This window comes from Micropterus salmoides, unplaced genomic scaffold (assembly GCF_014851395.1).
Source record: "Micropterus salmoides isolate LMB-PRFRI ecotype aquatic unplaced genomic scaffold, ASM1485139v1 Ms_hic_scaffold_14, whole genome shotgun sequence".
Taxonomy (NCBI): Eukaryota; Metazoa; Chordata; class Actinopteri; order Centrarchiformes; family Centrarchidae; genus Micropterus; species Micropterus salmoides.
The window spans coordinates 21,829,500-21,857,231 of record NW_024040485.1 but is presented as its reverse complement, the minus strand read 5'-3'; the positions used below and the strand labels follow the sequence as shown (position 1 = coordinate 21,857,231).

The 27,732-nt window shown below is 40.9% G+C and overlaps 1 protein-coding gene across 1 annotated transcript; it reads left to right on the top strand.

Annotated features, from left to right (window-relative positions):
- On the top strand, positions 1–27,657 carry pkn2 (protein kinase N2). Its single transcript, XM_038718371.1, has 23 exons — positions 1–330; positions 7,362–7,526; positions 7,901–8,036; positions 12,356–12,510; positions 16,484–16,613; positions 16,729–16,874; positions 17,183–17,396; positions 18,421–18,606; positions 18,842–18,951; positions 19,072–19,215; positions 19,644–19,719; positions 19,983–20,139; positions 20,257–20,383; positions 21,364–21,500; positions 22,579–22,654; positions 22,989–23,080; positions 23,295–23,471; positions 23,858–23,920; positions 24,033–24,109; positions 24,285–24,427; positions 24,622–24,729; positions 24,888–24,968; positions 25,625–27,657. The coding sequence occupies exons 1-23, from the start codon at positions 310–312 to the stop codon at positions 25,826–25,828; spliced, it is 2,925 nt and encodes a 974-aa protein (XP_038574299.1). The 5' UTR covers positions 1–309; the 3' UTR covers positions 25,829–27,657.
- Positions 27,658–27,732: the final 75 nt, after the last annotated feature.

Sequence of the window (27,732 nt, the reverse complement as noted above, 5' to 3'; positions counted from 1 at the left end):
CCTCTGGGCGGACTCTTCCACTCTCACCACCGCCTCTTTCCCAACTGCACTGGGACAGATTTATGCTCCAGCTTTTTTATTTATGAGCGCCAGTCCACCCTCCAGGAGCTCGCTAGGACGGTGTGACCCCGTAAATGAAGTGTGGAGACGACATGGGAAGCCCCGTGTACCCGAGATGACCGATGATTTGGTCCAAATAATCACTACTTTTTTGTCGCCAGAGAGGGAAACTTGAAACAGGGCTTGCTTTTGGAGTTCCACCTCCCCTCCTCTCTCCCCGTAGGATTTGATTCAAAGGCGAAAACCAAGATGGCCGCCGATTCCGTGCAGGTAGGAAAAGTTGACAACTGTTGCGAAAAGTGCGCAAACTTTCTCCAGAGGTTCAGTTATAAGTCAGCAAAGCTGTTTTATTTAATAAAGTTTAGTCGCTGTGAGTGGAAAGTGTTGTAATTTGGGTGAAAGGCCTCTGTCTGATCCCAAAGGGTTGTCTGGGAATTATCCATGGATTGAGGCCTGGGAAACAATTATCCAAAGTTATTTATCCTGAAATATCCAAACTTTTTAAACCTGTGATTTTGTGCGGGAGCTGCTGTGATAATTAACGTTATTGTAACTTTAACAGCCTTTGTTGTGAAAAGTTTGAACGTTAGTGTTGCTGTAATTCAAGTCAAGTAAGGGCTGTTTAACGTTAACTTGCAGCTCTGTAGCCAAACGTCAAGTTAACCTGCGCTACTTTAGGAAAATAAACACTGTCTTCTGTGTACCGGTAACTCTATAGCTTTCATTTGAATATGTTCATCCTCAGTGTGAGTACAGTGAAACATTTTCCCATGTTTCGTAAGAGCAAGTGTTCACTGGTTTGCTTGACGTAAAGTTTTTGTTTTTTTAAAAAACACGTTACACAGACCGGGATAAAGTTAGAACCTGTCACCAGCGACGTGACATAGGTCAGAAATAAATGTCTGTCCTGATCTTCAAATGCAGGTTTTTACATTTAACACACACACACACAAAAAAGGGAGCAAGTGAATGTAAGCTTTACACTCATGTCTCATTATTGTCTGAACAGCCGTGACTCACTCACTAATGTGGTTTCACTTGAGTGACGTCAGTCCTGAAATACATATTTTATGATTAAAATCTGAAAATATGGTCCAAGAGGAACAAACTCATCCAGGACTTTATCTAATCAAGTGCAGCCGAGCATGGCTTTAGCAATATCCCTCCTGTTAAAGCCAGTCTGATTACTCACGTATTATTATTGATCTTTACAGGGAGTATTGGGTTACAGGAGAAACCAAAGCTAACATTTATGAGAAGTATTTCTTATTAATTAGATGCACAGGGCTGGTGCAGACTGAAACTGATCTCTAAGGCAATGATCTGCTTGTCATGACAGTAAGGCTGTTGCTTAACCAGTTTAATCATAAAATGGCTTATTATATTATTACATCTTTATTTTATTCACTAAGCACTGGCTATGCACTATAATTCTCAGTCTGAAAAATTATCAGCTGATATAGGGCATATTATTTTCATTATTGGAATTACATCAGAAAATTATATTTTGGCAGATAATTTAGCCAGTAAAATTAAACAATACTTTAACATGTACAGCTGCTGTTGTCGCACTCATAATGTCATATTGCTGTACCTGGATAGAGCCACTTACTGAGGGGTTTGGTTTTTTTAATACTTTGAGATGTATGATTTGATATCTTATGTCAGTCCATTTGATTTATTTTGAATTGTTTTTGTTTTAATAAAATTGATGTCAGATTTGATTACGTCAGAGTTATGGAATATTAAATTACAAATCTTGCTGTACATGACATCTTAGCCTTTCTTAGAAAGAATCTATCGTGCATCACTATTAAGCACAGGTGTTTGTGTGGATTTATAAAGTTAAATTGTCACAGTAGCCCATATTATACTGAGTCTAAAAATTGTAAGCTGATGGTAAAACAGGTGTAGGCATGACAACCTGTTTCCTCTTGAGTATGAGGACATAAATAGATAAAGATGTGCCTTTATTCTCATCACAGTATTGGTAGGTTTTATAATCAAACCAATCATTAAGCCAGTTCTGGGTGGTGTAAAGTTGCACTGTTTTACTATCAGGGGTGGCTCATAATGGTTGACATCACAATTAGTTACTTTAATTTTCTGCCAGTATTAATGTATATAATGATGTGGCGAATGGATAATCGGTTCAGTGTCCACTGTTCTGTATTACATTTTTCTTAACACACTTAAAAACAAAAGCATCAGTAACAGATTGTTTTTAACAGTGTGCGTGGGATCACTAATTCAGACAGTATTTTGTAAAACAGTGAGTTCACACAATTTCAGATGTGTAATATAATTTAGTAGCTAAATGATTTAACAAAAATATGATTTATGTTTAACAACATAATATGTAACAACAGTATATTTTCTGTCACAATATCCGTTTAGGTGCAAAATGAGATCATTTACATTCACTGATTAGTAGAGTCTGACCAATATGGGATTTTTAAGACCGATACAGATTTTGGTATTTGAAGATTTTAAAATCCTATATGCCAATATATTGACCAATATTATTTTTTTTCCCCCTTCTTTTCAAAAATACATAACACATGTTAGGGATAATCTTTGTTTATGTTATGTTATAACATCACAAAATGCTGAATAAAATATAACAACAAACTAATTAAAGCTTTAATAAATAAGAGTCAAATGTTTAAAACTACAAAAAAATTTTAAAGATCCATAAACTAGAGAGTACTACTACTAATGAACATTAAAGGAAATGTGTATGTAGCCTATTGTATGGGCCTGCTAAACAGAAACTATAACTAAAAAATACTAATATACTACATCTACTATAACAATAATAATACCATATCTATAGCTCATGGCATTACAATTGTTGTATATTGTTATAATGATAAACACGGCTCTCCTACATAGGAAATTTGTTGTCGTGCAGTAGGTATTACCTTACACATAATCTGCCACAATGACTGACTTTTCAATGTAGCATATTCATCTGTAGTTTATCCCTTTACCAGCACGCTTTTCATTTTATCCAAAGCTATGAGAATTTTTCAACCGTCATCTATAATACAGTGACCCAGAGGAAGCGCTGCTGTTAAATGCGTCTAATACTACATAAATGTCTACAACAAGGACTTGCAACTTTGTGATGTCTCACTAACATTACAGATTTAAAGGAGGATCTGAATAACGTTGTGGCCTAGGAAGCCGTGTTGTTCAGCTCACGTTTATTTACATGTCCCCTATGGTTTAATCAGTCGGTGTGTCGGAAACTACTACACTCGTAGTGTATTTTGCATATTTTTAGTGGGGCTTAAACTACCACCTGGGTGTTTTACTTTCACTATGCATCTATGTTTAGCTAAACCTTAACATTTATCACCATAGTGGTTTATATGGAGTGTACCCAGATCAACTCAGCAGAGCAACAGGTGCTTCAGTACAGTTTTTATCGCTCAGTCTCTTTTGTGACACTGTAGCATTAGTTTTCTAGTCTACGCACAATAAATCTACTGTTTGTCCGGCTCAGAAACGAACATTAACATTGACCTGAAGTGCAAGATGTTACCTACAGTTTGACTTGGCATGGGATATGTCTAAGGCTTGTGTGAAGGCTGCATTTGTTGGATCTGCTGTTTATTAGCCTGTGTTACTATTTTTGGTCGCGGCCAAAACTCCTCAGCCAGCTGCGGGGTAAGACGGCCGGGTGTCAGGTTGTAGGCTGACATAGGCTGACATAGGCCTCACGCAGAAATGGCAAGGCCTTGGCTGGATAGTGCCCTCAACTTTTCCATTGTCCTATTGTCTGAATGAAGCACTTGTTATTGGAGCTTTCAGGCTTAAAGAGCAAGTTAACCTGCTTAAACTTGAGGCTCAGACGTAGTGTTTGCTTTTACCTCACAGTTTCCTTTCATGTTTAAGGCATTAAAGGGCTCTTTAACAAGTTCAACATGTGTAGGTAACAGTTATCTGTTGAAATAATGTTATCTTAGGAGTATAATATACATTATATTATCAAGGGTTTTTATTAAATACAGGTCCTAGATTTCTATAAATATTATTGTTTTTATTAGGTAGGTAACCAACCCCTGTTTTTTCCACCTAATAAATGAAGTAGCTCTTTCATTTTTGAACAAAACTTGTGGCTGAAAAAAGCTTTTAGTGACCACCTTTTCATTTGTTGTGCACCCTGAACATTTCACAGAGCAGCTAGCAGAGCTGCACTGACAAGAACAAGTTTCCTCCATCCATCAAAAACTGTATGCTTTGTGGAACGAGTGGAAACATTTGCTTACAGTTCCTGCTTCACTTGTCTTTGAACTAATAAGTCTCGAGTCTCAGTGTGGCGTCATTCCCCGTTGCCCTGACAGTGCACTCAGGCAGCAAGAAATGATAAGGGCCGCACAGGTAAAAGACCAACTCAGGGAAGTACTGCACTTATAGAGACACAAGAGGTGAAAGCAATCCTGCAAATGAGTGTGCCTGCTCTCTTTCTTTGGATATAGTTTCTTTGTTTGATCTCAAATTAAAACGCAGACCATGCGGGGTCTACCAGCTGATTTATTTCCACCTTATCAGATCGGCTTCGCATGGATTTCCTTGCATTGTTGCACAGTAAAATGGGCCCATTGGGGTGTCCTCATGCTGTCCTCATACCACGTTGGGCAAACACAGCTACAGTGCAAACAAGTTTTGCAAGGCAGTGAGCTGAAGAACAGAGCTGCCCCTCCTCTTCTTCTCCTGGGAGTTGTGACCTCCATTTTACCTATGAGTCATCAAGGAGCCCCTGCGCCAGGATATGTGCAAAACTATAGTTTCCTCTTAAGTGAGCACCTATAGAGGAGAGTGGCGGGGGGGTTCACAAGGGTATGCCAGAACTCATGGAAATCCCTCATCTTACCAAACTCCATGACGTATTTTCCCAACGTAAATACATCCGGCAGAAGTAGAGTGGATGATTTCAGGGTTTCCCCTATGTAACTGTTTTAGCCGATCATGAAATTCATAATCAATTGAGTTAGAAGATGACGGCCTAAATAATAGCCGCTAAATGTGATGGATTTTGCTGCCTATAATGTGGCCTCTCATCTTGTAGAGGAGGTGGATGTGTTTGAGATGAGGTGGCCAACCTCTGAAATAAAACACTGTGGGAAACCATGGATTTTCTGTGAAACTGTGGCATGGATTTAGGGACAATACAGCCGGCGTGGTGCTTTACTGGCTTGTGTCTGCCAGTGACAACCTTTCAGGGTTAATTCCCCAATGAGCTCTTGTGTTTTTTAAAAGCTTCGTTTTCACTTGTAGACAAAACACACTTTCAAACAACACCACTCTCTACTGTGTTTTACAGATGTGGTGGTGTCGTTCTCCTCCTCCACCACACAAGTTGCTTTCCGGGGGGGGGGGGGAGGCCACAATAGAGAGCCAGTGTTAGCCAGTGTTTTTAACTTGAGTTAATTTTAGACACAGTCCTCTCCCTGGAGTGAGATTAGGGCCCGTTCTGGTCTGCTCTGACCTCACAGAGTTAGAAGCTAAGAGGGATTTGGCTGTCGCTGCTCAGACGGTTTATCTCCCCTGTTGATGTCAATGGTCTGTGTGAGAAAGAGTGCACAACAAGAGAGCTGCACAACATCGGATACCAGCGGAGTGAATGAGTGTGGCTTCGGACCAAGCCTCCTGTCCATGCAATGATAGCTTAGCTGGCCAGCAGAACATGCATGGACTAGTCGGTTCATCTGATCTAGAGATGGAGTTGGCTGAAACCAATGAAGTTATGGTAAGGCAGAAAGATTAGTAAAGCCAATTTTTACCATCCTTTTCTTAGGCAGTTGTAATTTTAACAGTAGCCCACTGAATCAAAGCTAATTCCACTAAGAGTGTTTGGTTTGACTGCTTTCTTTTATAGTAAAGTCATAATGGCTAAAATGCAACAAGCCGCAGATCTTGTGGTAGTCACAGAGGGGTGACGTGCTGTTTTTCACATCTCATTAGGCCCATGTTCATGAATGGAATAAGCTGAACACTTTAACTCTAGCACGGTTGCTTTCAGAGGGAAGCGAGTCTCTTCTTTCCCTTACATTTTACATGTTATATGTGTTGGTTATTTTAGTGAGTGCACTTTACATTGATAAATTTTTCCAAAACATTAACGGTCACAGATGTAAAATAACAAATCATTTGCATAGCTAATTGAAAAGTTGTCAGTAAGGGCACGCTTTTGGCTACTTTGGTTTGTAATTTTGGCCTGTTTGAGCTATGATGATGTTGTTGCTTCACAGTTTTAAAAATTATGTTGTCCAACTTCAAATTTAAAATTGGAAGATATTATTAAACCTGAGAACTTGGATTGGTGAACAGTGTAATGAAATGGAGTAAACTGATTAGTCATAGTCCTCAAGATAGTCAGACGTATTCTGTGATCAACTAGTGGAACGTAACCGGTTCACCACTGCATTCATGATTAACTTTAACGCTGAAGCCATTCAGGAAGTGCCTTCTAATCCCTCTTTAGTTAAGGTGACGGCTTAAAGGATGCAGGTAAATGGTGACTGACAGCACAGTGAAAACACCACATACAGAGGCCAGCTCAAGTTCAAAATGCACCACTACACGGGGGTTGACCTCAGGATGCTCAGGCAGACTGTATTAAATCTCTGAACCTCTTGTTTAGTAAACATATTTTCAGTGCATTTAAGTCATTATAACTTCAGATGCATTTATTTTGAATAAGTTTATTGTAGGATTTGTAAATGATCACCTGATGTGCAGGATCAAGTCAGATTGTTATAAACTCAGTGATTGCTGGGATCAAACTGTCTGTGGCTCCGTCTCTGTTGTTATTGGTTCCTTGCTGCTGTCATGAATCAGAAGAAGGAGCTTTATTGCTAAGTAGTGTTTTACACATACAAGGAATTTCCTGTGGTGATAAGGTGCTACACGTAGACAAACAGACAGTCAACATAAATAAATGTAGAAATATATAAATATGGAATGGATGAACAACGTAGCAGATATATACATGTGAGCAGGCACTTACGACAAAATGGAAATTCAGGCATTTTATATGTAGTTTCAGCTGTTTTGAAACAATGTTGGTGCATTGCTTTTTTTTACCCGTCCTTGAGAGTTCATATTGCTGAGTCCTGTTGGTTAAACTACTCAAAAAAACGGCAGTATGCACGGTCTATTTGTTGACTGAGTCACTGACCTCTGTATGTCCTCTCCTCCTTACTCTGTTATCCCATTTTCCTTCTCCTCCTCCCTTGCTGACCTCCTCTCAATTACATTCCTCTCATCTCGTCTTTTTCCTCCTCCTTCAGGGGGACGCCAGAGGCCAGCTGGTGGCGGAGCGACTGGGTCTGGGACACAACCTGGACCTGTCCGACACCATGGTCCAACAGAAGCTGGACGAGATCAAGGAGCAGATCCGACGCGAGATCCGCAAGGAGCTGAAGATCAAAGAAGGTGCAGAGAACCTGCGAAAGGTAAAATCACTTTGTTGTCTTTCTCTCAAAGGGGCACTTTGCTGATTTAGTATTCATTGTTAAAATCAGACAGGCTATATTCTGACTTTTATCCTGACAGAGTATGGGTTATTCTCCAAGAACACTGGATCATACATTTCTGCAGCCAGTAGCATTTTTCCTGCCTGGTAAACGCTCATGTTTTTCAAACTCCATGCTGCCAGTTTGTAGTCTTCAAGGCCAAGCTGACAGTAGACATAACACAACTGTTCTTGCCAGTGTAGTGCTCCCAATGACTATTAAGCTGACATTTATTATTAAAGTTAAGAGTTTGCTTTTAAAATCTTATCAATTGTCACATTTTTTTTAAGTCTCCTCCACTCCCCTCTCCTCAGGTCACCACAGACAAGAAGAGCCTGGCTTATGTTGACAACATGCTGAAAGAATCTAACAAGAAGGTTGAGGAGCTTCACCAGGAGCTGCAGGAGCTCAACGCCCACATTGTGGTCAAAGACCCTGAAGAACTGTTAGGTAACAGAAACACTACAGCAAAGTAACTCCAGAGGATTTAGTAAATATTAACCAACTCGTAAAGTTGATACAAGCTAATGTTATATGGCCAATTGCAGTATCCACATTGCAGAGGCTGCAATTTTTGGATGTAGATAAAATGCGTGAATAAACAGCATTATGATGAAGTGCTGTAGAGCCGCAGAGGTGCCCCTGCCTACAAATCTTGTTCTCCAGATCTGGTACAGACTCCAACAAACGTCACATCATCATGATTTTTATAGTTTTTTTTTTTCATTGAAAATAAAAATTGTGATGCAAAAACAATCATTCCAACTAATTGTAAATCATATCGTTACATCTGTCAAAAGAATAGCAATAATATTTTTTCATGCAGCCCTAGTACTAATATATATTTTAGTTGTGCACTTTTACATCAGCTAAATGTTCCTTGTGTTTAAGCATTGAAATCTAAGGTTAGTTACATCATGCTAAAATTATAACTGAAAACTTTTTTTTTTTGGTTATTTGTTTGCATCTCTATTAATATTTTCAATCAAAATTAGTGGGTTGACACGGGCAACAGAGTATTTGTATAGAAGCAGGGTCTCTGTGTCTTACAGTCACATTTACATATGGTACAATCTCACAAAACGCCAATGAACATCTCTTCCACATATTGTCATTCTATCCATACTAGCATTTTTTTTTTTCCAAAAGCAAAGTATCGCTGAGTAAATAATATTGGCAATGTTGTGTCAGAACAGCACCTATATGAGCACACAGAGCACCCTCAGTGTTTGGAGGTGACTCACTCTCCAGAGGCCGACATTGTTGCATTCCACATTCCTCCGACAGTTACAATGAGCTGTCGATTGTTCCCCTCCGAGGCTGCTGAAAGCCTGCTCCTGTGCGTTTGTCGAAAACAATGGAATTGGAGAGAGTTAACCACAACAGTGGCGTGTGTGCATTCAATATGGTTTTGTTACAGTAGTTGCCTTATGCAGTATTTGTTGGTGCCGAGCGTCTGGGTGAATGCAGGAAGAGAAGGAATGGTATTTGTCTCCCTGTTGCCATCACGTCCCCCCGGTTCAGTTGATATTAGGAAGTAGATGAGGAGGTGTGTGTGTGTGTGTGTCCGTGTCCTGGGGGAGGGAAGGGAGGTTGTCTTGGTAAATGGTTATCTTAAGTGGGAACAAATTTAGCCTGACTCGGTGACACTCTATCTGATGAACGAGGGTTTTCTTTTTAAGTGACGCGACGCCAGCGGAATGTCGCTGGCTATTGCAAAGTGATGGAGAGGCACTGAGGGCAGCTCGGCTCCGCAGTCATGAGACGGACTTGTTGAAATACATTTTAGTTCTTGAATCCGCAAGAGACAGCACTCTCTTCCTGAATTAGTAGGAAGGAGTTGCTCAGCCTCTGTGAGCAGCCAGAATGTGTTTTTGTTCCAGGAGAAAGTCGAGGGGACTCTGGTTATTCTCCGCCACTCAGCTGAGGCCAGAAATGGACCGACTTGCTCTCGGGCACCGTCTGGGAGAAGCAGCAGCAGCTCTGACGCCAGGTTGCCAGCCAGGTCCCTCTGTCAAATATGATCCCATTCATAAAGAGGCTTACCCCAAAGTCAGCGGTTTACTCCCTGAATACAAGTCGAGTGTGTTTTCCTTCCAGTCATCATATCACATCTCAACTGTCAACCACCCCCGCCACTTTTAGGTCCAGCTCGCCAAATCGTGAGGCAATTGTTTAGAAAGTATTGTTAGCATGTTTCTTGCTGACTTCTCATCAGATACAGATGGGGTTAATCTGAGGGAGGGTTCCCCTTGTCAGCTGTCCAGCAGTGACATCAGTCCTGCAGCTATTCAGCTATTCCTCTGTCAGCGTAGCTCAGCCTCAGCCTGGAGGGTGGGGGTCCTTGAATTCTTGGCTTGATGTGACCTTGACTACCCCCCCCCACCCCCCCACCACCGCGCAGAGAGGAAAGCCCCCAAACGCAGCGCTTTTGCATGTGTGTTTCTAAGCGAGCCTTTGTCATTTTCACAAACAACTTTCTCATGACATTGACTTAACGTGACTTAATGTAATCACTATGACACTACAGAGCCTTGTTATGCAATATGGGTTTTAGGAACGCTAAAGTCAGTTTTTCCCCAAGCCCCTGTTGATTTCCCACCTCTCTCCACAGGCTTTTCTAGAGATGTGGTTTGGATGAGAATCTTAAAGTGCCCACTCCTAGCTGTTTTTCCCATCTAGCCCTGCCCCTGTCACTGTGTATGGTTGTATACAAGAGGGTTGCCCCAGGGAGGTTAACATCCTCCCGTCCTGCCTATTAACAGAAACCTCAGCGGTGATGCCCTCTCAGCTTATTAAAGGTCATTAAATGAATCATTTAGCCTTTAAGTTCAAAGAATCACATGCTTCCTATTTGCCTGTATCCCGCAGGTGTTCAAAGGAATCTTTAGACTGTCTGTTGATGAAACGTTCAGAGTGAATGAATCACAGACCCACCTGCTGGTTATTGTTATCTGTGTTTGGCAGCGTCTTCTGAATAACTGATTTTCCTCACTGCTGTTATTTTAGGTAATGCCAGTGGGACTCACTAAGATGGATTCAAGACCCTCAGGGAAATCAGATATTTCTTTTTATTGGGAGTATTTGTTATTTCCATGTCATCAGTTGTTTGGTTTTTTTTGATGGGAGTTGAAAATATGCATAGAAGAGAACTGAGCTAAAAGACTTTTAGTTATAATAGGCTCCTGTTTCTGAGAGGAGTTCCTTTATGACACCACAGACTCCTAAACTGAACTTGCAAGTCAAGTCAGGAGAAGTCAGGCAGGTTTTTTTGCCCACCTTGTGTGTGTGTGTGTGTGTGTGTGTGTGTGTGTGTGAGAAAGTTTTTGCTTTGTGCTGCAGTGATCAGTGTGGGGAGGGGTTTTCTCTGCACCTTTCGAGTCCAGACATGACAAAAAATACGCAACAAAACAGTGAGCTCATCGAACAGAACTGTGGTCCAGCTCAGGGGATAGACAGTTTTTGTGTCTGCGTGGTGTGAATGCATGAGAAACTCAAAAGCCTAAATATGGATGAGCCCAGCAGCATCGTGTTGTCCCAGTTGCTTTTAGGGTCTGGACACAAAGCAATATTAAAAAAAGTTTGAAATTTGCATTGTTGTGCAATAAGGGATAGCGACAGAAATGTAGTATTGGTAGTTGTCTGCAAGTTCACACTTGTTGTTTGGTTTTTTTTTTGTTTTTGTTTTTCAGTTGCTCAGTATAGAGATAGCTGCAGGGTTTCCATGTTAAACATTTCAAAAGATTTCAGGAGAGAGCCAATGAGATAACAGAAGATGCGTTTGAATTAGCAGCTTTGTGTTACGATATCAATGCATCATACCGAATCAAATTCAAGTCAAAGTGAACATTTGTGTGCTCTGGGTTCACCTATGATGTGTTTTAATCACACTTTTATTTTCTGTGTCTGGTAATATAGCACAAAAGTTGCATTAAAAAAAACCTCATCCATCATCCTGAAATTCTGCTTTATGTTAAATCTTAATGCTGTTGACTTGTGTGACTCTGTCTGTGTTGAGGGAGTGAGGCAATTGGAGTAGGGCTGAAACGATTCATCGATTAAACTGATTAATAAAATGCATCGATGCTTCGTTTAATCCATATAACTATACAGCCCACTGTTTCGCACGGACATTTATTACTGTCGCGCTTGCGCTGTGAACACCACGTGATTATAATGGCGCTGTGTGCAAAGTGGAGGAAGAGAGAGAAAAAGAAAAAAGTGTCCAAAGTATGGGATTAGTTTAAGCTAAAGAAAACAACAACTCTGCAATGTTACAGTCTGTCCACGTAAAACGAAATTAATGCTGCCTCGTCAACAGCACGACGGCATCTGATCAGAAAGCACCCGGTGTGGACCACAGACAAGCAAAAGTACTTCTTAAATGACGCATTGATGAATCGTTGAAATAATCTATAGAAACTTCAAATACTAAAATCATCGTTAGCTGCAGTCCTAAATTGGAGTCTTATGCTAACACACCTCATCAAATTATAAACAGTCGACCTTTCTGGATACTTTATGTGACTGCTGAAGTTGCTACCTGACGTGTTTTTGTAAGCAAAGCTGTAGGTCTTTGTACTGTGCTGCAGGACTGTTTTGCTAACTTCAAAATGGCTGGCAGCCAAAAAGAGCACACGTGCAGAGTTGCTATTTATAGTCAGTATGTATCTGTGACAAACTCCAGTAGCACATACGGAGTCATATCTGTGGTTGTTTCCAAAATGGTCATAAGGTGGTAACTTTTATTTCTTCTTTTCTTTACCCAGAATTCCCTTTGACCCCAGATACGCCCAACAGTGAGGCGAGAATGTGCACCAGCAGCAGCCGCCTGGCCGCCCTGAAAAGACAGAATGACATCGAGCTCAAGGTCAAACAGGGTGCCGAGAACATGATTCAGATGTACTCCAACGGGTCCTCCAAGGTGAGATTCAGCAGGAGGGGGTTGAGGGTGTTCACATGACATTCAGCTTTGAGCTTGGTCATGTCAGGATGCCAAGTGAGTGAAATCAGTTGTGTTGTATTTAAACGATTTTGGGCATAATATACTTTGGCAGTAACAACATTGTACTCACCTAGTACATCTGGCAACCCAAACAAATTGGGTAAGAAACACAAGCAGTCAGACAAACTCTCACGTTAGCCGAACTTATTTGAATAAGAAAATGAGGCTTTACAGTAAAATTATGACCCAAACTGTCTGTTGTACAAGCAGTCAGTCAATAAATCAACTTCCTGGTTCAACAGAGAATTATTGTACTTTCCATAGTTGTGTGCACACAGAGTTAAGGATTATCAGCAACATAAATTTGTGCTCGCTTTCTGTTGTACCTGTTGTAAGGGTGTAAAACCCGACCTTTTTGGCTTGTAACTCCTCAAAGCAAAGCCATATCCACCTGTGACCCTCATCATTACATTTGTTGGCTGGTTGTGACGAGTCCAACGGGGGGAAAAATGCCCTTGTTTGATGTGAATAGTTTAAGGGGCTTAATGATAAGGGAACAATAATAAACACAATAATTACAAGAGAGTCTCTGGACCTCCGTATTGGGGACCACAGTTTTAGATAATATGCTTTAATTGTTGTCGTCTTCACAAACTGTCTAAATGTCTGACTGCTTGTGCTTCTTGCCCCGTTGGCCCTCATTGTAGCGATATTTTTGTGTTCCCAGATCTGAGCTCTTACTTTGGTGAGTACAATGTTATCATAACTGATTATGACCAATATGACAAAAATAAGACTCAAGTGGACATGAACTGTAGGTATTTGACGTGATCTTTGGCAGTTCAAGATAAGTAACAAAAGCAACCATGAGTCTTTTTTAGTCACCACCATTTGGTTTTATTCACCATTTGACATTCTGATTCAGTTAAATTAGAATTACAACCCTGTTTCCAAAAATGTTGGCACGCTGTGTAAAATATAAATAGAAACAAAATGTGATGATGTGCAAAACATTGAAACCCCATTTTTAATAGAAAATAGCACAAAGACAACTTTCAAATGTTGAAACTGAGAAATGTTATTGTTGTTTGAGAATTTTATGCCCATTTCGAGTTTGATGGAACAACATGTTTCATAAGATGTTCACAGTGGCAACAAAAAACAGGAAAAAGTTGTGAAATGTTAAAAGAAAACACCCGGTGGAACATCTCACAATAAATGAGGTCAATTGACAACAAGTTAGTAACATGATTGGGATGCTCTTTTTTTAACCCATTCTTTCTGAAGTAAAAATGGGTATGGTTCACCACTCTGTGAAAGACTGCGTCAGCAAATAGTGCACCAATTTAAGAATAATTTTTCTCAACTTAAAATTGCAGAGAATCTGGGTATTTCATTGTCTACAGTACATCATATAATTTAAAGATTCAGAGAATGAGAAGAAATCTCTGTATGCAAGGGTCAAGACCGAAAACCAATATTGGATGGCCGTGACCTTGGGGCCCTGAGACTGCACTGCATCAAAAACAGACACAATTCTGTAGTGGACATCACTGCGTGGGCTGAGGAACACTTCCAAAAACCATTGTCTGTGTACACAGTTTGTCGCTGCATCCACAAATGCAAGTTGAAACTCTACCATGCAAAGAGGAAACCGTTGTTGAAGAGGTGATGCAACAGAATGGAAAACATGAACCTGTCCCAGCTTTTTTGGAAACAGGGTTGTACATGACACTTGATCACATGTATTTCAACAGCTCAGAGGTGAGCCTGCCTTACAAGAAATTTATCTTTGCTTCCGCACAACTGTCACTCTTCATCATAATAATAATAATAATCTTTATTTGTAGAGCACTTTTCAAAAACAAGTTACAAAGTGCTTTAACAAGTGTAAAGAAAATAATACCCCATCATGCAAATCTTACTACTTCACTCGTGTTTCCTTCAGTGCTCGCTTTCTTGTAAGGCTTGCTAATTAATCTTGGTTCATGTGTTGTCCTTTTGCGAGAGTTGTATAGTATTACTAGACTCATAATCACCATCATGATCATTTATTTTGAAAACTTCAGTTAAGCCAAGAGTCTTTTTAAAAGTGCCTTGGTCACAGTCACTTGGAAACTGGAGTGAGCAGGCTCATTCCCAGTACGCAGATGGTAGAATGATACATGTTGGTTTTGCTTTTACAGCTTCACTTTAGGGGAGGAGGAAACATGAGAAGGCACTGACACATACCATGTGTCATATGCACCGCTGTTTGTTCACAAGGCTCGTACAGTGCTTGTGGCTCCTAATACTCAGAGAGAGCAAAACTATAATTTAGGTGGAAGGTGTGTGTGCGCAAGTCACCGGGGCTAATAACAGCTGGAGCACTAAGACCCCCTCATGCTCATCTCTGCTTGTGTGCATGTCAGTAGTAATTGAAGCCACTTTGTAGTAGACGGTTTAGGTATAGTGTAGGATTTCAATAGTGTTATCTCTACGTATGTCTCAGAATCAGAAATACTTTATTGAAATTCTTCTTCGTTACAATTGCTCACTTTGCATGTCAAGATTAAGGAATTAATAGAAAATATAACGAAATCTAAGTATACAATCTAAATATAAATGACTGTGGATATGTACAGTATTAACAGAAATTCTGTTTGTCTGTTAATGTAGCATGGATTGATTAAATTTCTCATGCCTTGAAAATACTTTTTAAGGGAATAGTTAGATTTTTGGAAATGCGCTAATTTGCTTTCTGCCAGAGTTAATGAGAAGATGCCACTCCGATGTCTGTACAGTAAATATGAAGCTACAGCTAGCACCTGCTTAGCGTAGCTTAGCATAAAGATTGCAAACAGAGGGAAATGGCTTGTCTGGCTCTGTCCCAAAGGTTACAAAATCTGCCTATCTGCTCCTCTAAAGCACACTAATTAATATTGTTGTATACTGTTTTTATGTTTTTTTTTTTGTTTAACCCATTTAGGAATGGTTTTAGTGTATGTGCTGGACTATTTATTGGTTGGGTCCAAGAAGTTCTTCAGAAACTCGCTGCACCAAAGATTGCTTCGACTTTAATTGGGATGAAAATTATTTGCTTAGACATTTACATTTAAATTCACCAGTACAGCTCAGCTATCTAACCCTGTCTACATCCCAGGATGAACTCCTCACATGGCCTAAAAACTGTGTAATGAACATTTGAAAGATTTCTAGACATGGTGAATATTAGATTTTGAGAAGGTTGGGACGTCTAGCTTGGTTTTAATGTCATGTCCAATTTTTAAGTAGGCCAGAAATGAGGCCTTGAATGTTTCCCAACAAGAGGTGCTTGCAGAGCCTTGGCGTCTAACTGTAGGAGAGTATATGGGACTGTCTGTCAATCCTCCACTCTCTGACCAGGGGAGGTGGCTTACAAAACACTGTGACCTCCCCGGGTCAGACAGACAGACAGACAAACAAAGGCACCTTCCAGTTGGAAATAGTCCTGTCCTGATGTCAGAGGAAATGCCTGCTGGACAGAGGTCTTTCCTGAGAGTGGCGCCATCAACAACTAAGATTTAAACTTCAGAGGAATTCTGGGTGGAGTTTGCTTACTCCACTCTGTTTGTGCGTGTTTGTGTGAGTGTATTTGCGTACATTAGAGGGTTAGTAATTACAACACACAATGAGATTCCACACTTTTTTTTTTTTGATGAATACGATTTTCCATGTGGTCACTTGTTCTTTAGCTCCCATTAAGGGTATAAACTGATGTTCTGGCCGTTTGTGTTACATGCTCACAACAACAGAACACAATAAGTGATGAAGGATGGTGTGCAATCAGGGTCATCTGTAGAGTCCTGACACGCAGTTATTTTAATCATAAGACAAAACAATATTAAAACCTTTGATTCAAACATTAATGTATGTAAAGCGTTATGTCTCCACCAGCAGACAGTGATTGTTTTATTTCTAATTTTGTTCAAAGGATCGTAAGTTGCTAGCGACTGCCCAGCAGATGCTACAGGACAGCAAGACAAAGATCGAGTTCATCAGGATGCAGATCCTCAAGGCCAGCCAGGCCAGCGAGCTCAACTTCGAGAACAATGACGTGATGGGTGAGCCTCCTCTTGCCGTCAGTGATGGATTAGAGTTACTCAGCGTGACTTTTGGATGCCTCCATCAGTGCCCACAAGGTCTTTTTAAACAATCATGTCCTTCCTTGTCCTCCAGACAAGCCCATCATCAGCCCGTTGGACCTGCGGGTGGAGGAGCTGTGTCACCATGCCAAGATAGAGTCCGCTGTGGCCGAGGGAGCCAAGAATGTCATGAAACTCCTGGGCTCGGGAAAAGTCACAGAAAAAAGAGCACATTCAGAGGTAGATGTTTGTGTCTGAGTTTATCTCTATGTAAAATTCACTTCTTTACCGCCTGCTGTATGTATACAGTGGTGTTTTAAAACAAGCAGGAACAAGAATTCGGATCACTTTTAGACCTAATGCAGTTTCGTGGGCTTAAAATGAAACTGAGCTATGCACTGCTGCTGTGCTCCACTAAAGTAAAATGGACCATTGATGTTTCTCTCTCTTTCTATCCTTCCCCAACTAATTTTCACATCTACTAATTCTTTTCCTCCAACCCTCCTTTGCTTCCTCTGTACTTCCTTGCCTCTTTTCTCTCTCTTTAGGCCCAAGCTCGTTTTAACGAGTCCAGTCAAAAGCTCGACCTCCTGAGATATTCTTTGGAGCAGCGCCTCAACGAGTTGCCTAAAAACCACCCTCGTAGCAGCAGTATCGTGGAAGAGTTGTCCCTGCTGTCCTCACCGGTCCTCAGTCCCAGATCCAGCCTCATCTCCGCACAGAACCAGTACAGCACCGTGACTAAGCCCGCCGCACTCACAGGTAACTGAACAAGTGATGGTTATTACTAGCACATTTATTATTTGAGATGTTTTACACTGACGGCGTGTGTTAGTTTTGGTCCTATTATTTCCTATTACACACAGAGTTCCTCCAGTCACACAGAAAAAATTAACCAACTTGATGGATACTTTCCCTTTTTGACCCTTTTTATTTGTTGCAATTTAAAGATATTTTATGAAAAATAAACAAGAGCAAAGCGTGGGAACTACTTTTTACTAAGGGTAAACATTTCTTACTCTTCTGACTTAATGTCCACAGTGTGCTTTATCCAGACCAAGATACGATGGTATCGTCGCTGTTTGCTGTGAAGGTCTTACGTTGTTCATTAATTGTTTATGTCTTGGTGGGGAGTTGTGTTTCATACCAGTTAACAGAGACACAGGTCTCACCTCATTACCACTACTACTCTTATCCAACCTGTATCTTGCTGTTGTATTCGTAACCTTATATGTCTCCTAGGGTTAAACAAATTCTCCCCAAATATGTGAACCTTTTCACATGACCAGACGATGTGGGAATGATCATAGTCAACAGCAATGAACAAATGAATGATGAAGTGTTTTTGTTAGGTGTGATGTGGAAGATTTAAATTTTTTTTATTCTTCCAACCAAATTCCTTTCCTACAATTTGTAGATCTTCTGATACTTTTCAAACAAAAACATTGCAGACTGAGCTACACACTCTTTCATACTTTTGGAAAGATGATAAAGTTACGCTGGTGTCTTTATTTTCACTAGTTTACTTTCCTCTTCAAAAGCTCTCTTTCCTCATGGCAATTTTCAGACATTGATTTTTAGCTGTCAACACACATGACTTGTCTGCAGGTAGGGTGGGTTTTAAGCCTTGAATTGGTCTGCCTTTACCTTTGTGTCAAACATGAGTTAGACTAAACTACCAAAAAAAACAAGACTGGCCTTACTCAGTAAACTATTCTAACAAAACTTTGCACGAGACACATTGTGTAATTATATATGGATGTGTGTCGTCCCACCTCACTTCCAGGCACGTTAGACGTCAGGCTCATGGGCTGTCAGGACCTTCTGGAAAATGTCCCGGGTCGTTCCAAAGCGGCGTCTGTCCCGCTGCCTGGCTGGAGCCCCAGCGAGACACGCTCATCCTTCATTAGCCGAGCGAACCGAAACCGCGGTGTGAGCTCACGGAACATGACAAAGAGCGAGGAGCTCTCCAGTAAGTATATCTGACCTCCTGCACTGTCTGGAAATATATTGATTTAAACAATTCTGTGGCATTGAGCTTCACAAAGTTAGCACTAAATCATAGCTGGGCCGTAATGGACCTGTGACATTTCCCAGCGAAATGACCTTGTCTCTTAAACCAACTGAATTACACTCTCAATCAGGGCTTTGTTAATACATTAGTGCTTAACAAATAATGCGTGTATGTGTGTGCGTGTGTTTCTTAGATGAGATCAGTGCAGTGTTGAAGCTGGACAACACGGTAGTCGGCCAGACAAGCTGGAGGTCTGTCAGCAACCAGGCCTGGGACCAGAAGTTTACATTGGAGCTGGACCGGGTAACTAACACACATTTCTGCCCTTGACCTACATCTGTGCTGTTGACTCAGTGTCGTGTTCGGACAACACAGTCTGTGTGTTTCACATCTGTTTGGTGTGTGTGTGACTCTGCCCTTTAGTCTCGTGAGCTGGAGATCTCAGTGTACTGGCGTGACTGGCGTTCACTCTGTGCTGTCAAGTTCCTGCGGCTGGAGGACTTCCTGGACAACCAGCGTCATGGGATGTGTCTGTACCTAGAGCCACAGGGGATGCTGTTTGCTGAGGTACACACACACAAAAACACGTACGCACACACACACAGTGTACTAATATTGACCTTTACTGGTGACCGATCCCATTAAAACAGTTATTGTTAGCCGTAATGGACATAAATGTAAAAAGTTAGTAAGAACATTTAAAAACAGAAACAGAAATGGTTTATATGTTACCCAACTTTGAGAGAAGCGAGAAAGTTTATTTTTATTTGAGACTTTGTACTCCTTTGTGTCTTGGTTCACGCTTTTCTACCTTTATAAAACGCCCTCACATAACTTCAACTCTTCGGACTATATGCTTATTTATTTTTCGTCTTGTTTGAGTACATCCATCCAAGTGTTTCCACCACACAATGCTGCATGTACACATTGACTTAGATCTCTTATTTGTTGTATCAGCCGCTTTTTATCTAAAAAAAAAAAATTCTCTTGTCAAGGTAACGTTTTTTAATCCTGTCATTGAGAGACGACCAAAGCTGCAAAGACAAAAGAAGATTTTCTCGAAGCAGCAAGGTGAGTCAACATTCAACAGACAGGCATCATAGAAACTTACATTTATTATAACAGGCTTGGATGCTGTATCTGACTATGTCGTGGTTCTTGGTTTCACCAAATGCAGTGTTAATCTTTCCTGAATCCCCTGCCGTAAAAAGATTATTTTGTGATCTACATGTATTCTTTGTTTTACTCCTCCTGTTGTTTCTCGCAAACTTCACCACCTCTTTTGCTCTTCTTTCTCCCCTCCTCCTGTGTCTCACTTGCCTCTTCATTATCAGGTAAAACCTTTCTGCGAGCCCCTCAGATGAACATCAACATCGCTACGTGGGGCCGCCTGGTGAGAAGAGCCATACCGACCGTCAGCACCAACTCCTTCAGCCCGCAGGCGGCTGAGACCGGGCACAGCAGCCTGCCTGGTTCACCCACACCCAGCAGGTACTCCAACATGACACATACATGGACTAAAGATATTCAGATGTAATTCTTAACTCATACTAAAACTATGACAAAGACAGTTTTAAAAAAAAAACTGTTACCTCTGCTAATTCACAGCGACCCGCTGGTGACTAAGCTGGACTTTGACAAAGAGCCCACCCCAGGACCAAAACACTACCCAGTACCCGATGACATCCGAGAACCGCTGGTCCAGGATAAGATGCCCGATAAGGAGGAAGTACAGGTACGGTGTCCTAGGAATTACTGGTATTTTTGATAAAGCAGTAATGAGCTGATGTAATCACAGAAGGAAGACAACAAAGCCTCAGCACTCAGCCAGACAAGCCTATGCTGAGAATTTGACAGAAAGAAAAGATAAAAGGTCCAAAAAGGTGAATAAGAAGCAGCAAAACATACAGACAGCTCGAATGCCTTTAAATGGAGATCAGTTTAAATAAGACCTTTCCCCTGTACCGACTAATGTTCACCTCACTTTGTTTGCCACCTGCGGTATTCAGTATGACTATCCATTACCCAGGACGAATAGTCGCAGGATTTGTTTGACACAACAGATGGAATTAACAGTGGAAACCTCTTTATAGTGATCAAGTCTGTCTATTATAACTGATTTTTGTTTTTATTTATTTGTTACATGAATATAAAGAAATGAAACGGCACATTTGTTATTTACGGAATTTTTTTGACTTTTTCAAAATACAGTGCAGCCATTTCAGGCGCTTTTCAAATGACTATAATTCAAATACAGTACTGCATATAAAATCTATGTATTTCTAATTATAATTAGGCTATAGCCTAAAAAACTGTTTTGCTGTTTACAGTAACATTAGTGGTGCCACAGTTTGGTGTTGAACATTTATACATTTTTAACAGGCCTGAAAATAAACTTAAGGCTTTCAGTGGCAAACTCAGCAGATTTATAACATTTGGAGTTTTTTGTTCATGTATGAAAAGACCCAAAATGAACACTAAGCATATTATTTTAATAGCATTTGTATAAGAATGATTCTGTCCCAAGCTTTTTGATCCATATAAGCTGTTGATCAACGTAACCATGATCACTATAATCATTTCCCACTGTATAATCATATTATAAATAATGGCTAAAAGCTTGTTCCTTATTACTTTTAGTCGACCAAAACCCCACGATTTGACTCATTTTTCACCACTTTTCTGTCCTCCTGCTTTGTGCTCCCCCCTCTGCAGGATGCACTCGCCTCGTTCGACTTCTTGAACAAGAGAAACAGCGTAGCGGTGAAGCCAGACCTGGACAGAGTGGTGGAGCAGGAGATCCAGCATCAAGACCTGGAGCTTACCGTCATCCAGAAAGACTCAGAGATAAGGTAGGAGAGCCATGTGTGTGTTTTTGTTTTTGTTTGTGTTCGAGGTCTAGTTCAGGGGCCTGTACCATGAAGCGAGTTCAATATACCCAGGATATCTTTAAGTTATCTGGCTGAACTAACCCTAACAATCGCGGTCGGGATAAGCGGTACCACGAAGCTGGTTATCAACTCGGTAACTCAACCCAGGGTTTCCCAATTCAGCCGGGAGCGCGTTCACATAAAAGAGGCGGTGTAAGCAGCAGATGACCAATCACAGACATGAACTTGTCGTCACTTCAAAAATGAGATTAATTTATTTAACACACTCAAAAGTGTTCCCAACATTATTCTAAATTAACTTCATAAAGCAATGAAACGAAAACTCCATTCATGCCGTAAAGTGTGCTCAAATAGTGGTTGACAAAACCCCACATCGCAAGAGGTGGGGCAGAACGTGACCAGTCTTGGCAATTTGGCAGTCAGGGCAATTGGTTCTGCAGCAAGACTCAGTTAGAAGTCTACTGTAAAAACCTGTAGGTGTACAATAACCTAAGGCTTTTAATGAGTGTCTTTAGGATGATATCGCTATAGCCTACAAGAGTTTCTCCACATCACCGCTGCAAACATAAAGCAGCCTTAACAGTCTGTGGGATTTCCTACAGATTGTAATGTCATTTTCCAAGAGAGCTGATTGGTCAGTAGGTGGAGTTTTCATAGAGTTGATCTCTTATCTGCAACATAACCTGCTCCGGAGCAAGTTAGCCGTTCAGCATAAGTTACCATGGAGATATACCCTGGTAAGAAGTGAACCACCGTTGTGGTACTGAAAATCCAGGGTTAAACCCGAAGTTACCTCGATAAGCTCAAATCCTGCTGCGTGATACAGGCCCCAGGTGTAATGTTCTGACATGCAGAAGTATTCAGAGGAGCTGAAATAGTAACATGGGCGTGAACACTGCCCCCTGGCTTTGAATCTTTATGCTGTTTAACTGTGGTGTGTTGTGCTACAGGCTGGCTCTGTATTCAAACCACCAGCTTCATGCAGGTCTCTATAATTAATTAATAAATGATGTTAATGTAAACGCTGATCCTTTTCCAGGGAAGAAGAGCAGTTCCACTTCAGTCTCCAAGACTTCAAATGTGTGGCAGTCCTTGGACGTGGTCACTTTGGAAAGGTGCTTTATAACGATAATCTTTTATTATCAATTTATCTGTCTGTTATTTTCCTGGAGTTATAATTTTTGTCTACAAATGCCTGAAAGTATTAACCGTTCATAACCCAAATACATTAAGTTCACTATCATATATGACAACGAAAAGCATCTGCATGTTTCAGAAGGTTGAGGATGCATTTTTGTTTAAAATATGAAAAAAAAAACTGTTCTTATATTTGCAGTCAGTTGATGAATCGATAAATGAACTAATTGTTTCAGCTCTAGTCCAACAGAACAAAGTAGGCAGAAAGCTGACATTGAAAGTGTCTCTTTCCTCTGTGTCTTCCATCCTCAGGTGTTGCTGGCAGAATATAAAAGCACAGGAGAGATGTTTGCTATCAAAGCTCTCAAGAAAGGAGACATCGTGGCTCGCGATGAGGTGGACAGGTAAATATTTAAAGTGTCTGCTCAGACTAGTGACTCTCACCAGTGTGCCAAAAATACTGCAAGGCTGCAACTAGAAATGTAAGGGTAATAGGAAACCTTGGAGGAGCCAGTTAGGAGTTAACGTGGCCTCCTTTTTTCTTCAAGTGGATGAGTACAAAATTTCAGCGACCCCCTTGCTGCTGTAACTCACACAGTCTCCTCTTCTCTTTGCCAGTCTGATGTGCGAGAAGAGGATTTTCGAGACGGTCAACAGTGTCCGCCACCCGTTCCTGGTCAACCTGTTTGCGTGTTTCCAGACACAAGAGCATGTTTGCTTTGTCATGGAGTATGCGGCGGGAGGCGACCTGATGATGCACATCCACGCTGATGTTTTCTCTGAGCCCAGGGCCATGTGAGTGACCAGAGCTTTAACTCCACCACCCGTGTCTGAACTTGACTGTACATTTGCACCATTAGTGAAGTGTTTATGAAGGGTCATTTGGGTTTCATGGTTCTTTCAGTTGTTCAGACCTGTTGGGGTTTTGTGTCTTGTTTAGGGATGCACCAATCCAATACTGATATCAGATATCGTCTCGATACTGACAAAATAGCTGGATCGGGTATACCGAAAGCACAGGTATTAGTATCAGGACTGAAAACGTCGGATCGGTGCATCCCTAGTCTTGTTTCTATTTTTTTTTTATTTGCAGGGGCACGTCTATAGGAATTCTGAAAGAACTGTTTCCCTCAGTGTGTAAAACTCTTTGTATAGCTCATGTAAGGTAATCTGTTTTGCAGATTTTATGCAGCCTGCGTCGTATTGGGATTGCAGTTCTTACATGACCATAAGATTGTGTACAGGTAAGCAGTTTGAGTAATGTTAAATCGGTCATTCATTCATTCATCCAGTCCCACATCAGTTAGGAACATGACATTTTTAAAATTCTTTCCTTATTCCTTTTTTTATTTGCAGAGATTTGAAGCTGGATAACCTGCTACTAGACACAGAGGGATATGTAAAGATTGCTGACTTTGGGCTTTGCAAAGAAGGTAACACAGAAAATGAGATTAAACAGGAAAATTGCAAAAGAATCTGTAGCTTCAAAATGACAAATGTGAAACTAGCGCCCTGAATATCCAGAGACATATCAGTTATCAAACAACAATGAATAGAGTAGAGGGTGGTAGGATGATTTTTATCAAACCACACCTGTGTTGCTTTCAGGAATGGGTTTCAGGGACCGCACCAGCACATTTTGTGGCACGCCAGAGTTTTTAGCTCCTGAGGTTTTGACCGAAACGTCGTACACTCGTGCTGTGGACTGGTGGGGACTGGGCGTCCTTATCTTCGAGATGCTGGTTGGGGAGGTGAGTGCGTTTTCCCCCACCCCAGATGTTCCGTATGATAAATATTTGACTTTACAACGCCTTCACAAACATTCAGCAATTGTGCATTGTTGCATAATGTCAAGGCTTCTGATTCATGCTGAAGGTCAGTGATTCATATTCAGCGGCAGTTGTCAGGTCTTCATCTTTTCTTTCTTTGCACGTCTTTTTTTCAGTCACCCTTCCCTGGTGATGATGAAGAGGAGGTGTTTGACAGCATTGTCAATGACGAGGTCCGCTACCCACGGTTCCTCTCAACCGAGGCCATCTCCATCATGAGGAGGGTGTGTAGATAGACTTCAAATTCAAAGCAGCTGCGTTATCGCTGAACTGCAAACTCTGTTTGTATTCCCCTCCTGACATGATGTCACCAAGTAACTGACCAGTGTGTGTCCAGGTAGTGTATCAATTTAATTTGACTTCTTCTTCTTCTTGTGCTCAGCTTTTGAGGAGGAGTCCAGAACGACGACTGGGAGCAGGAGAAAGGGACGCAGAGGAGGTCAAGAAACATCTATTCTTCAGGGTAAGGAACCAAAAGTGAATTAGCACTGATAGTTTTTTAAAGGGGCATTCACACCTACCTTGTTTGGTCCAGACTTTCCGGACTTTTCAGTTTGATCCGAATCAAAATCACAGGTCTGAAACTTCCCCCTGACCGCCGTCCGTACCAAACAGATGAAATTAGATTTTTGGGATGTTTTGGACTTTGAGACCATTTAATAGGAAGTTTGGAGGTTCCTGTGTATACTGGAAACAAACAAATGCACAGATAAATGAATTGAAATAAGGAATTTAAACTTTCAAGTATAGTTAGAGCTGCAGGTAGTAATGCCATAATATAGTGGCAACAATATGCATCTGTTCATTCCTCATTCTTGTCAAAGCTAACCGCAGAACTTTTTACAAACCACTCAATGTCAAGTATAGGGAGACTCGGCACACATAGATGATGACAGGATGTAGCCTATGTCATGGAAAGTTCTTGGTGAAATTAGGTGTGGACTTGCACTTGTGAAAGGCCCCTTGATTAGTGAGCTTTAGAGGTACTGGAAGGGGAATTTTTGTGTTTTTTACCTTTGGAGGGAGCCAGGCTAGTTGTTTCCCCATCACTAGTTTTCATGCTAAGCTAACCAGATGCAGCCTGCAACCATGTGACCTCCTGTGTCTGTTTCTTGGCAGAGCATGGACTGGAATGGACTGTTGGCCAAGAAGGTGAAACCGCCGTTCGTGCCGACCATCCAAGGCACCAACGACGTCAGCAACTTCGATGATGAATTTACCTCAGAGGCTCCCATCTTAACCCCGCCCAGGGAACCCCGAGCGCTGAGCTCTGATGAGCAGAACACCTTTTCTGACTTTGATTACATTGCTGACTGGTGTTAGCCTCACCTAACCCTGTCTACACACACACACACTCACATGCACACACACACATGCACACACTGTGAACCAACCAACACAGCAATGACTGTAACGTCATTTAAAAACTTTCCTCTTCCTTGCCCAATATTTTGGAAGAGCAACGAACGTGGCTCCCCGCAAAAACTCTGTGCCATTGAGGGGGAAAGTCCAGAAGCCTCCCGAGGACCCCCACTTATTTTTTAATCCACATGAAGAACTTTTTTTAAGGAAAAGAAAAGAAATGAAACTCTTTTGTTTGGAGAGTGAAGGAGGAGGTATGCTTTGTCCTCCTGCACACGTTGTCGTCGTCATGTCCATTGTCTGACCACTGAGAATGTTTTTCATATGAACTCCGAGAAGACGGCAACAATCACAATCATGGTATGCAGTGTCACCGTCTTTGTTTTTTTGATCTGTACAGATTATATTCAGTCGTATATTTTATTGTTGTTTTTCTCTCTTTGCAAAGCCCTCGCGATAGCTTAAGGACATTTTTATCTCACTGTAAAGTTTGACATTTCTGCTATGATCACATCTGAAACTGGTGTTCAGTGAGTCTGAAATGCTCAAAGCATTATCACTGAGCGGTCAACTACAGCAAACATCTTGACTACTACTGCTACTGCTTCTTGACTTGAAATCCAAGCGAGAGTCTTCACACTACATGTCGTCTTGTCTCCGGGCCCAGTCTGTCCACAACCTGCTTTTCAACGTCACTGTGCTCACCTTAAGCTTTTATGTCTGCATACAACAATCCACACAATAATAATTCTTTTTAGTGTAAAACAGCAGTCCATCCATGCTGCTTAAACTGTTAAATGAATTATCATCACTTAGTAAATGTTGGAAATTAGTTGATAATTAAAAAGGCCTTTTGGCCAGAAGAATTAATGCAAAATGGTTGGTCTGATGCCCTCTAGTGGCTCATATTCAGCTGAATTCTGGTCAAAGTACCACTTGGTATTGCAGTACCTTTTGGAGCAAAAAAATCAAATATTAAATTAATTATTTTGTAAAATCCGAGTTCAGTTGGATTTCAAGTAGTCTTTTCTTTTGTTCCTCAAAGAACAGCTGTCGTTGTGGACCTGGCAGATGTTTTCTTCTTACCTCAGTCAAAGTGAAAAAAACTAAAGTGAGTCGCACAGCTACAGCTACCAAAACCAAATTCATCTTGTCCCATCCTGAAGCAGCAGAAAAACAACTCTTCATGGTTTAAAATAAATAAATAAATACATCTGATTTATGGACAGACGGTGAACCCAATAACGGTAAAGATGTGGTGGTAAAAAATCCATTAGACAAGCGCCGAGCTGTGTTGTATGTGGGAACATACTAAGTTTAGTTGTTCTAGGTCTGTCAAAATGCCATTTCATTGCTTCCCACACTGTTGTGGGATCAGTTTTTCAGGCTGGCGCCGAGGAACCAGGTGATTACTTTGTCAATTTGCATGTTTATATATAAACTGACTCAAATGTTGGAGAGCTGTTGAATCACTACAGGGGAGGGCAGGGTATATTATATATATACATACTGTATGTACACAATTAAGCTGAAAGCACTAATTCTATCAATAGTTTAATTATCTACATTTTCTTAATGATGAAAATAGATTGTACAAAGTTTTTTTTTTTTTTTTTTTTATTCTTTGCTTGTGCATGACGTCACCAGAACAGATGAAAACTTTATGGATGGTACACCAATAGTCAAGTCACACAACTGTTGCTGTTCACCCTGGAGTAAAAAAAAGAAGGCATTTCTGCAGTTGTTTGTTGCCCATCATGAATGCACAAATTAAACATTTGTAATAGTGTCTTTTCTTGTATTTGTACCCTTGACACTAAACACGGTTTACCCGTCACCCTGGAAAAATTACAGGATAGTAATTA